Below are 11800 nucleotides of genomic sequence, written 5' to 3'. Positions count from 1 at the left end.
GCCCATTGACACCCGCAGGGTGGATAAAAATCAATTATTATTTTTTAAACGAAAAACTTTGTATTTTTTTTTACTTAAATTGGATTTTTTTATAAAATACTTTTAAATTCTTAATTAAGATATATTATAGCTCAAAAATATCTCATCATGGAATAGAGATTATAAATTCCAATTCTATAGTATGAGACAATATATTCATGCAATGTTTGAGACAAATTTTGTAAATGAGTTCCAATTGTTCATGGATTAGGGACCCAATTTTATGGGATTCCAGGGGTTTATGTATAGATTATCTAGGTTAATCTTTCTATCCACCCAGTGAGACTCAGTCTAGAACAGAGGTGGACAAACTATGGCCTGCGGGCCACATTCGGCCTGCGGGACCCTCCAGTCCGGCCCCTGAGCGCCTGGCCCAAGGAGTTCAGCCTCCCGGCCCCTTCTCCACTGTTCCCCTTCCCCCGCAGCCTCAGCTCACTGCGCCGCAGGTGCAATGCTCTGGGTGGGGGGGTGGCGAGCTCCTGGGGCAGCACAGCTGCAGAGCCCAGACTGACGCAGTCTCTGTGCTGTGCAATGCGTGGCTGGCTCCAGCTGGGCAGCGTGGCTCTAGCGCTGCCAGCCACCAGTGCTCCAAGAAATGCAGTAAAGGGTCAGGGGGCAGGGGGGTTGGATAGAGGGCAGGAGAGTTCAAGGTGGGGGTTAGGGGGTGGGGGTGTGAATAGGGGTCAGGGTGGTCAGAGAGCGGGGAACGGATTGAATGGGGGCAGGGACCCCGGGGGGAGAAGTCAGGAAGGAGGAGAGGTTGGATGGGGTAGCGGGGGGCAGTCATGGGCAGGGGTTCCAGGGGCGGTCAAGGAGAAGGGGTGGGGTTGGATGGGGCAGGGGTTCCAGGGGGGCAGTGAGGAATGAGAGGAGGAGATGGATGGGGCGGCGGGGGGCAGTCAAGGGGTCAGGGGACAGGGAGCAGGGGGGGTGGATGGGGCAGGGGTCCCAGGGGCACCGTTAGGGAACAGCGTGGTTTGGATGGGCCAGGAGTCTGGGGGGGGGGGGGGTCAGGGGGCCAGAAGCAGCAGGGGGTGGATACAGGATAGGGGCTAGCTCATGCCCCCCTCTCCTAACCGACCCGCCATACAATTTCCAAAACCTAGTGCAACCCTCAGGCCAAAAAGTTTGCCCACCCCTGATCTAGAAGATGCTATCAGAGATGCTTAGTTTTGCAGTTCTCAAACTGTGGATTTGTGTCTCCAGAGAGAACATGCTTTTTAATAGCAAAAATGTTTTTAAATAATTAAATAAATAATATTCAGAGGTGAGAAATAACAGACCTCAACCCTATTGTCCGTCTGCACATTTGTGTACAGAGTCAATCCCTTACCTCTCTCTAAAAGTGCAAAGTTTCAAAAAGTTCAATAAATAAAAGATTGTTGGGGTCAGAATAGATCTTGACAAGGAGAAGTCTGGAGATAAATGTGAGAAGGGAGGGACAGGCAGTAGAAACAAAAGTGAAACTGAGCAGCATATTCCAGGAGTCTTGAGGTCTTCCTGAGTGTAGCCTTCATTGATTTGAGATCTACCATATCATTCTCTCACTATGTAAGGGGCTTACAACCAGGGTGACCAGACAGCAAGTGTGAAAAATCGGGACGGGGGTGAGGGGTAATAGGAGCCTATATGAGAAAAAGACTCAAAAATCAGGACTGGTCCTATAAAATCAGGACATCTGGTCACCCTATTACTAACATTCAGTGAGGGTGTTTTGGTTGCTAATTCCCAGCGCTAAAAGAAAGGGGAAGGGTAGATGGGAAATCAGGAGCCTAAGACTGACAGTCTCCAAGGGCAATGGAGAGAGGCCAATGCTCCAGATCAGCCTGATTGACAGGGCAGACAGGCTAATCAGGGAGTCAGGATGCCAGGGTCCCATCCTCCATGTGAGCTGGAATTGCCTGAGTCAGACAGAGAGGGGCTGAGCTAAGGAGAAAGCAGAGACCCAAGCTGAGCTGGGGAGCAGAGCCACACCAGCCAGAGGGGCCAGAAAAGCAGCCCAAGAAGCAGGTCAGAACTGGGAGCAGAGTCACAAAAGCAGCCCACAGAGCAGACCTCCTGGGGGAAGAGCTGCAGCCACAGAGCCAGAGACACAGCCCAGGGAGATCAGATCCAGAGCTGCAGCCACAGAGCCAGGTGTGGTGAGCAACTGGGGCCAGCGAAGGGGGTATTCTGGGCAAAGGGCGCAGGGCAGAAAGACACCCCCAGCCAAGGGTCCCTGCAGGTCAGACTGGGTGGGGGATCTTAACCCGAGGGGGAGCTGATGCTAGGAAGAAGGGTCCCACCACCCAAAGCCACCATCAGAGCAAGTGTCCAACCCGCAGCATCCCTGCAGCCAACCAGGGCCTGAGAAGGTAGCCTGGGACCTACAAGGAACAGACAGTGAACTGCCCTGACGTTCCAGAGACACTGTTTGTAATCTTCCCTGACACAGAGCAGGGTGATGTGTTTTCCTTTAACCTTTCCCATTTGTCCTTATTCTTTTTTTTTAATTAATTGTTGATTAAACAACTTGTATTTTCTTTAAATTGCATGTAATGATCAGTGGGTCAGGGAAGTGTGTCCACTGCAGAGAGCACCCAGGAGTGGGGACACCCTAGCCTCTGTCCTAGGTGACCACAGCAGGGTTGGGGGTCAAGCTCCCCAGGAATCCTGGGCCCAGCCTTGTTGGGGTTACGAAGACTATGCCAGACAGGAGAGTGGAAGGGGATTCCTCAAGAGCAGGGAGGCCTCTGGGTAAAGGAAGTGAGCGCGAGGACTCAGATCCTTTTGCTCGCCCACTTCACCGGGGAAGTGCAGAAGCCAGGAAAGTTCCCCACAATAGTGGGACCATTCCCCCGCTTACATAATTAGAAGGGAAAACCTATAATGGCAGCAGGCCATAAAAGAGACCCAGTTTGGGAATATTTTAATGAAGTTCCTCTACCTGTGGGTAAGACAGGCATGTGTGCAAAATGCAAACAGTGCAAGAAAGAAATGCAGGCCCTGGTTGCCTGCATGAAACAATGTCATGAGAAGTGTTCCTTCTCAGAAGGAAGCTGTGTTGAAGATGATGAAAGGAACATCTCTTCAGGTTGGTAAACTTTTTTATTTCGTACTTCTTTCCTAAGGTCTGCCTGACTTCCTTCTGGACTATTCTTGAATTTTCATGTTTGAGCAAAAAAAATATAGTTGTTACTCCGTGGTACTATCATTTTAGATGCAGTTGTGATGAAAAATAAATAGGTGAATTAGGCAGATCTTCCTTTTACAATTTCACCTTTAAAGAAGTAGTGAGTGTCAGTGAATGCAATGAGTAATACTAAATGAGTAGTGTGGTAATAATAATTAAATAACTGCATTGACTTACTTTGTTTAGGAGAATCCACCCTCAACATACAGGATTCTGAAGACTATCCACCTTCAAGATCACCATACTTTCTATAGTTTCAGAGTTATACGCCAATGATAGTGTTTCAGTCACATCATGTATGTCACATAACCACAGTATATCACCTGTAGCAAAAAGGGGACAAAAATCTACATCTTCCAGAAACAACCATATATAAATTTGTGATAAGAACCAGCAGATAACAAAAAGAGGTAACTGATGAAAAAATTGCCTGGTTTGTTTATGCAATAAACTCTCCTTTCCATATGATTGAGAACCCACACTTCATTAACATGGTTCAGTCATTACGAGCAGGATACAGTCCACCCAACAGAGCAGGTGTCGCAGGCAAATTGCTGGATAAAGTGTATGAAAGAGAAATTGAGCAGTGTGCAAAAGGTCTAGAGGGTGAAATTGTTAACCTGAGTCTTGATGGGTGGAGCAATGTCCACAATGATCCTGTTGTATGTGCTTGTGTGACAACAGAAGAAGAGTGTCTTCCTTACAGAAACAATTGATACATCAGGAAATGCACACACAGCAGAATACTTACAAGAAGTAGCAATAAAAGCTATAACAAACTGTGAAAAAAAATTCAAATGTCTAGTACGCAGCTTGGTCACAGACAACGCTGCAAATATATCCAAGATGAGAAGAAATTTAGAAGAGCGTCCCAAGCTAATAACACACGGTTGCAGTGCTTATTTGATGCACCTCTTAGCCAAAGACTTCATTGTTCCAGAAATAAAGGCAGCAGCTGCTCTGAACAAAGTGGGAGGAACCAAGCAAACTCTCCCACAAGACATGTGATGGAACTCAGTAGTGGACTGTTTTGAGCACTATATCAAGAACTGGCCTAATCTGATGATAGTTTGTGAACAAAATCGTGAAAAAATAGATGGCACTGTCACAGCCAAAGTTCTCAGCACTGGGCTTAAGAGAAATGTTGAACACATGCTGAGTACCCTGAAGCCTATTTCTGTAGCCTTGAACAAAATGCAGGAAATAGCTGTTTTATTGCCAATGCTGTTGAAATTTGGAAGGAACAGAGTGAGATCGTAAAAAGAGAAATATGCAATGACAGAGTTAAATTACAAGCATTAAAAAAACGAATGGGACAAGCACTATTTCCAGCTCATTTTCTTGCAAATATTCTCAATACTCAGTACCAGGGTCAAACCTTAACTGCTGAAGAAGAGGAGTTGGCTATGACATGGACATCCAGCAATCATCCCTCCATAATGCCAACTATAATGAACTTCAGAGCTAAGGGTGAACCATTCAAGAAATAGATGTTTGCTGATGATGTTTCAAAGAAAATCACACCAGTGAACTAATGGAAGTCACTTAAACACTTGGATTCAGGGGCTGTTGAAGTGATAATCTCACTTTAAACAGCATTAGCTTCTTCTGCCGGTGTAGAAAGAATATATTTCTTCCTTTGGACTAATTCTTTCCAAATTGAGAAATCATTTAAGACCTGAAAAAGCAGAGAAGCTTGTTTTTCTTTTCCAGATTATGAACAAACAGGAAAATGAAGGTGAAAACAACTGAGCTAGCTGCAGAAGCCAATATTTTAAGTTTCTCATGTTGATCTGGCTGACATAGTTGATTTAATTTTATTTTAAGTATTTCATTTAACTATTTTAGTTAAAAACAATTTTAACAAAAACAAACCTGATTTTAAAAAAACTTGAATGTTTAACTAAATTCAAAAATCCATATGCTTGTTTTGTTAAAATATTATATGGTTGCTGTTGAAGAAAAAAAATCCAGAATACATAACGTTGTTTTAGTTAAATACAACAATTTAAATGTCTGTCTGATAATATTCTCCCCCTAATACAACGTGGCCAGAAAATCCTCCAAATATTAATGATTTAACCTGTTGAACTGGAAATAGTTCACCTCCCAGTGACTTCATAAATATCTGCTTCCATTATCTTTGGTAAATGAAATAACAAAACAATCATTCATTTTCTGATATAGCTGTAAAACTAATCTGAAAAGTTTTCAAAATAAATCATTTTAAAAATGCATAGTGTGTACCTTCTAAAAATGAAACCTACATCTATCTCTGAGTTGTGAAGATTATGTATTAAGGTTATAACAACCAACAAGAATGTACTTTCATGTAGAAATCCATGAATAAATCAAGTCTTCCTGACTAGTGATTTAAATCAAATCCACCCTGACACCCAGCCCAGCCCAGCCTACTGACACCTGGCCCAGCCCATGGATACCCCTCCCATTGACATCCGGCCCATCGACACGCAGCCTGGCTCAGCCCAGTCCTTTTACACCCACCTGGGCTGGCCCCATCCATTGACACCTGGCCCGGCCCTTTGACATCCAGCTCATTGACACCAGGCCTGGCCCATTGACATCCAGCCCATTAACACCTGGCGCAGCTCATTGGTACATGGCCCATTGACACACAGCCCGGACCATTGACACCTGGCGCAGCCCATTGACAGCCGGCCTGGCCCATTCACACTGGGCCTGGCCCAGTCCTTTGATATTCAGCTCACTGACACCTGGCCCAGTCCTTTGACACCATTGAAACATGGTGCATTGACATCGGGTCCAGCCCAGCCCGGACCATTGACATCCAGCCCATTGACACCCGGCCCAGCCCATTGACACCTGGTCCAGCCCATTGAGACCAGGCCCGGCCCATTAACACCCGGCACATTGACACCCGGCCCAGCCCATTGACACCTGGCCCGGCCCAATCCTTTGACACCTGGCCCACTGACACCCAGCCCAACCCAGTCCTTTGACATTCAGCCCATTGACACCTGGCCCAGCCCAGTCCTTTGACACCGGGCCCACTGACGCCCAGCCCAGCCCAGTCCTTTGACATTCAGCCCATTGACACCCAGCCCCACCCAGTCCTTTGACATTCAGCCCATTGACACCCGACACGTCCCAGTTCTTTGACATCTGACCCATTGACATCAGCTTGGCCCACTCCTTTGACTCCCGGCCCATTGACACCCAGCCTGGCCCTGTCCTTGAGCAAGTCCATGAGCAAGTCACATGTCCATGCATGTCTCGATTTTTTACAGGTAAAGTGAGCAGCCATTGCTCACATGTTTCTTGGCTGGGCACTTAATCTGAAAAGTTCCTTCTCAATAAGCTGGCCAAATGCTTCACTGGTGCTACTTAGAATCAAACACACTGAGATACAAGTACATAGCCAATATTCATAACTTCAAATACAAAAATGATACACACATACAGATAGCATAATCATAACCAGCAAATTACAACCTTTTCATAGGCACCTTCTTGACCTCCTTTGCACAAGATTTGGTGCAACTATAGGACCTTGGTTGCCACAATGATCTGTACGGTCACAGTTCATGTCAATGACATCACACCTACCCGCAAGTGTATCTACCTCTCCCCCCAATTTAGTGTCCCCACTGTGTCCCCTTCCAACACTCTCATGTAGCTTCCTGCCCTCTCCCTGCTACCCCTTCAGCTCGGAATTTCCTTCCAAAATCCCTTCAGCCAGCTCTCCCTTGCCTCAGTCACTCCTAGATAGCACCATGAACTAAAAAATGCCAGTGTGTTTGTGATCCACCAGTAGGTGGGGATGTTATAGGTCTGAGCCACACAGGATGAGAGCCTTGTATAGGCCCTGCTAGGATGCCTTGACTCTTCAGCTCAAGCTTGCAGTCGTTCATGTGGTTAGCTCTGGAGGTCTTCTGTTCAGTCCCTGGGGTCTCAGCCAAGATGGAGGCCATCACACACTTACACTTGTGCAAATAAAAAGCCATTTGATTGGGTGGCAGTGCCGGGTGCTCTGCATGTGTGAATCAGCGCTTGAGGTTGGCATGTGAATTCTTTGCATGGCTCTAGCTTGTGATTTCTTTTTATTTCAGAATGATGTGTTCCAGTGGTGGTATGTTCCAGGGGTGGGGTGTATGGGCCACGTAGGATGCATGGGCCCATGGAGGGGAGGTGTTTAACAGCCCCACACTGAATGGTTCAGTGTAGGAGGATTACACCGTTGTAGCCCTTGCATGCTGCTAGTTCAACACATATTTCGGGCTATGAGGTATGAATCTCTCTCCATTGTGGACATGACAGAGATCACTATACGTGGTATGCACCTCTCTGTGAGGTGGTTTTTTAGCACAGGATGGATCTGACACTTGCATGTCAGTTTATGATGGGGTTCCACATATTGTATGTTCTCTGTTATAAAGTACAAAGTTACACTATGTGAGGGGTACATGATTGAACTGCATCCCAGACTGTGTCCATATTGGTGTTTGGGTGTGTTTCAGGATGAGGGGCCCATGTGGGTGCAATGGGGCCATGCGGGGGGGGGTGTTTTGGGGTAGGGTGCATGGGGGGCCATGTGGGGGGTGTTTCAGGGGTTGGATGTATGGGGCTACATAAGGTGCGTGAGCCCACCTGGGGGTGTATGTGTGGGGTGTGGGTGTGTTGGGTGGGGTGTATAGAGCCATGTGGGATGCATGGAGCCATGTGGAGGATGTATATGTGGGGTGTATGGAGCCATGTAGGGTGCATGGGGCCATGTGGGGATGTATATGTGGGCTGTGGGTGTGTCAGGAGTGGGGTGTATGGGGGCATGTAGGGTGCATGGGGCCATGTGGGGCGTATATGTGGGGTGTGGGTATGTCAGGGGTGGGGTGTATGGGGTCACATGGGATGCACAGGGCCATGTGGGGGATGTATATGTGGGGTGTATGGGGCCATGTGGGGTGCATATCGGGGTGTCTCTGCTGAGGTTCTCACTCTGGGTTGCCCTCACGTTCACACTGGGTCCCTGCCCAGCCAGTGTAGCATTGGCAGCTGAATTCTTCCACCAGCTTGGCTTGCTCCTGCTTTGCCAGCTGTCCCTTCAGGTGGAGGTGGGGCCGGCTGTGGTGCCTCTGGACGGTGAAGCTGGAGGGGCTGAGGTGCAGGAACGCGCCGGGGTGCCCGGCTCGCCGCACACAGCGCCCGTGGCTGGAGCACACCGTGACACTGCACAGTGTGGCGCTGCTGGTCACATTCATGATGTAATGGCCCAGGCTCCTGTCCACATACTCCTTCAGTGCCAGGCAGGACTCCTGTGGCGGGGACACAGACAGGCCCGGTCAGGGCTCTTTCAGAGGAGAGGAGGGGCCCATTTTCCTGTTGTGCTTCCCTTCCGCACAGTTCCTTCGGGGCCCACCCTCCCAGCTCCTGAGTGCAGGGGGAGCCAAACCCCAGGGCTCTCACTTTCGGCATCACACACACCTGGAAACTGCTAGGTGCACACCATGCGAGACCCCCACACACACCTTCCCATCCTCTGAGCGCAGAAGCATCCACACCCCAGCCAGGATTCCCATTCCCAACCCATAAGCAGCCGTAGCCCCCCATGTAACACACCCGTGAGCGAGTGTAATCCTCGTTGCCCCACAGCACAACCCCTGAGGCACCTTGAGAAGCACTTTCCCCAATGGTGTGGACCAAGTCCTCCTGCAAGAAGCAGAGAATCACCATGAAGATAACAGCTTCGGCTACTGACACCTGGGAGGGGTGGAAGGCTGTTCCTGTAGGACCCACGCATGCATCCTTCCTGCACAGATCGCCCCCTTCTGGCACAACAGGAGACAACTACCAGCATCCGCTGCCTCAGGCCAGATTGAGGAACCTCTGTGGTTCTGTTCCAGGTGAGGGGGGTGGGTCAGAGACAGTGCCATCGATTCACTGCCCACATGCAAAGCCGTGTTATGCTGACAGGTGTTAATGACTGCCAGCAAGTGGGATCTACAAACAATCACACACCTGGTTAAAGCAACCTTCTTGCAGGCTAAAGGGAAGGAGCAATTAAGCCCCTTTATGTAATGACATAGCTGGAAACAACAGAAGTCACCATCCAAGGCAATAGCAAGCCCTGATCAGAAGGTAAGCTGTGCAGGCTGTGGGGTTCCCTAATGGCAAATGCAGGGGCTAGGAGCTGGTTTGGCAAGCTGTGGGGGGGCGGGGGGATGCTGTAGCAGAGGTGGCCAGCAAGCAGGGAGACGTCATGGCCCTGAGCGAGCAGAGGGACAGCTCGGTGGGCCCAGCACTGACTGAAGAGGCAGGCCTGGGGATTTCTCAGTCAGGAAACTGCCGGTTGCTTGTTTCTTTCTGTTCAGGGAAGCTGGACTTTGTGCCCATTCTTTGCAAATAAACAATCTGACTCAGAAACGACAAGCAAGGCCCCAGCTGCTGGCTAATCACTCAGAGCCACTGGGACAACAGCAGTGTAACAAAGACAGGTTTCTGCTAAGTTGGGGTGGGAGGGGGGTGGAGAGTTGTCTTAGTTGGGGTATTTTCTTTCCTGGAGGTACAAAGAAAAGGCAGAGGAATAGCCTGAAACAGGCCAAATGTAGAGAGACCCTCCAGGAGCCCAGACCTTTATCTTGTGTGAAAGCATTGCTCTCTTCTGGCCCCATGGCCCAGGATATGGCCCTTGTCCCTCACACAACTCCCGCTGGGCTCCCTATGGATCCCCCTTCTGCCCTCCAGGGCTTCTACACACACACACACACACACACCCCTGAGCTGACTTCATCCTACCACACACACACACACACACACACACACACACACACACACACACACACACACACCCCTGAGCTGACTTCATCCTACCACACACACACACACACACACACACACACACACCCCTGAGCTGACTTCATCCTAACACACACACACACACACACACCCCTGAGCTGACTTCATCCTAACACACACACACACACACACACCTGAGCTGACTTCATCCTACCAGACTTCCTCCCTCTACCCCTTCCCCGCCAATGGCTGCTCCTTGACCCCGGGTGACAATGATAAGCAATGGCCGAGAGAAACTGGCCTAGAAGGTGCGAAACACCCCCACCCCTAAAGCTGGTCTCTGCCTCATGCTGCCCCTCTATTCGGCCCTGAGGGGGCACGGCAACGCAGGCTGGGGGCATCACCTGCGAGAGGAAGTCCTCCGTGAAGTCATACTGGATACGGGTGTAAGGTAGGACTGAGAGGCTGCCGGTCCTCATCTGCCCCTGCACCCGGAACGCCTCGGCCACACGGTGCCGGACAAACTTGCCAACCTGGTCTGTCAGCCGGAGCTCCTTGGGCAGGTAGATGCTGGGGTAGAGCGCCCGGCTTTGGTTCCAAAGCCACCAGAGCTGCTTGTTCCGCTGCTGCTCCACGGTGGGACACTCCCCTGTGTAGTTGGCCGCTTTGAAATCATAGTTATAGCAGCTGGGGAAGCCATAGAAACCCCAGAAGCCCCCAGGCCTCAGGCTCTTGCCAAGCGCCAGGGTCTGCTCCATGAAGGCCCGAGCGCTTTGCTCAAATTCCTCCTGAGCTTCCTCGGCCACCCTGTCTGGGGGCCAGTCGGGGTGCTGCTCCTGGACTAGTTCTTGGGACTTCTCCTTATAGAGCTCCATGGCATCCCAGTTCCGAGCCCACACAGGACGCCAGCTCTCCCAGTCGATCACCGCCAGGCCCCGGAAGCTTGGCTTCGATATAGCTGCCTGGATATCGTGCCTCGCCTTGCTGAGGTGGGCCAGGAGGCTGCCATTCTGGGGGACACCTCCATGGGCTGCTGTCCCCTGCGGGGTGTAGTGTGGATAGAGGCCCAGTGTGTTGCTGTAGAAGAGGGCGATCTCCTGGCCCAGGAAGGACTCGTTGCGGTTCAGCACCACATCAAAGACCCCCAGGTCAAGGGGCACATGGTATTTTGTGCTGCACTCCTGGCTCGGGGCGTTCCATACCGTGACAAAGGGGCGGTCCCAGAGAACGGGGCCCCCATCTGCCACGCTTCGAGCCACCAGGGCCAGGCTCAGCAAGCATGCCCAGGGCAGTAAGAACGCGGTGGCCGCCATATTGAGCCTGCGTGCCAATGGCTGGCGTCTAGTCTTTGAGGCCTCAGGAGAGCTCCTGGGGGCCCAGCTCCTCAAATCTCAGTGGACGCCCTGGCTGCCTAGTTTACCCACTCAGCCCCCCAGGGATGGGGAAGCTGGGAGAGATGCGGAGTGGATTCCTGCTGCCCCCTCAGCGGAGCCAAGTGCTATCAGCTTTCCAATGCTAATTCCTACTGGTTTGTCCCGACCTCGTCCAGCCTAATAACTCTCCCTGCAGAGGAGCAAGGGTTGAGATCAAACCACTGGCTTTCGCAAGGCTTTGCGGTGGGAGGCCTGGCACCTGCTCCAGAGCTTTGTCCTCCCCATGACCTTGGCTGATGTGTCAGTGGGTCCTATTCCCTGCCCCCAATCTCTTTCCCTAGGAGATACCGAACCAGACCCTTGAGCTCCTGTCCTCGGGGCGGGGGGGAGGGGCTGTTTTCCCCATGTGAAGGGACTGCTGGGCCATGATGCCAGGGCCACTGCT

General features: G+C 50.5%; 1 protein-coding gene across 1 annotated transcript; it reads right to left on the bottom strand.

The window, feature by feature from the left end:
• Positions 1–8181: 8181 nt before the first annotated feature.
• On the bottom strand, positions 8182–11295 carry HYAL1 (hyaluronidase 1). The gene is made up of 3 exons (XM_050959164.1): positions 10387–11295; positions 8807–8896; positions 8182–8502 (listed from the first exon to the last, which is right to left on the bottom strand). The coding sequence occupies exons 1-3, from the start codon at positions 11293–11295 to the stop codon at positions 8182–8184; spliced, it is 1320 nt and encodes a 439-aa protein (XP_050815121.1).
• Positions 11296–11800: the final 505 nt, after the last annotated feature.

The sequence above is a fragment of the Gopherus flavomarginatus genome, chromosome 6, assembly GCF_025201925.1.
Source record: "Gopherus flavomarginatus isolate rGopFla2 chromosome 6, rGopFla2.mat.asm, whole genome shotgun sequence".
Taxonomy (NCBI): Eukaryota; Metazoa; Chordata; order Testudines; family Testudinidae; genus Gopherus; species Gopherus flavomarginatus.
The sequence above is the reverse complement of the archived record's forward strand: the minus strand, read 5'-3'. Positions and strand labels throughout refer to the sequence as shown.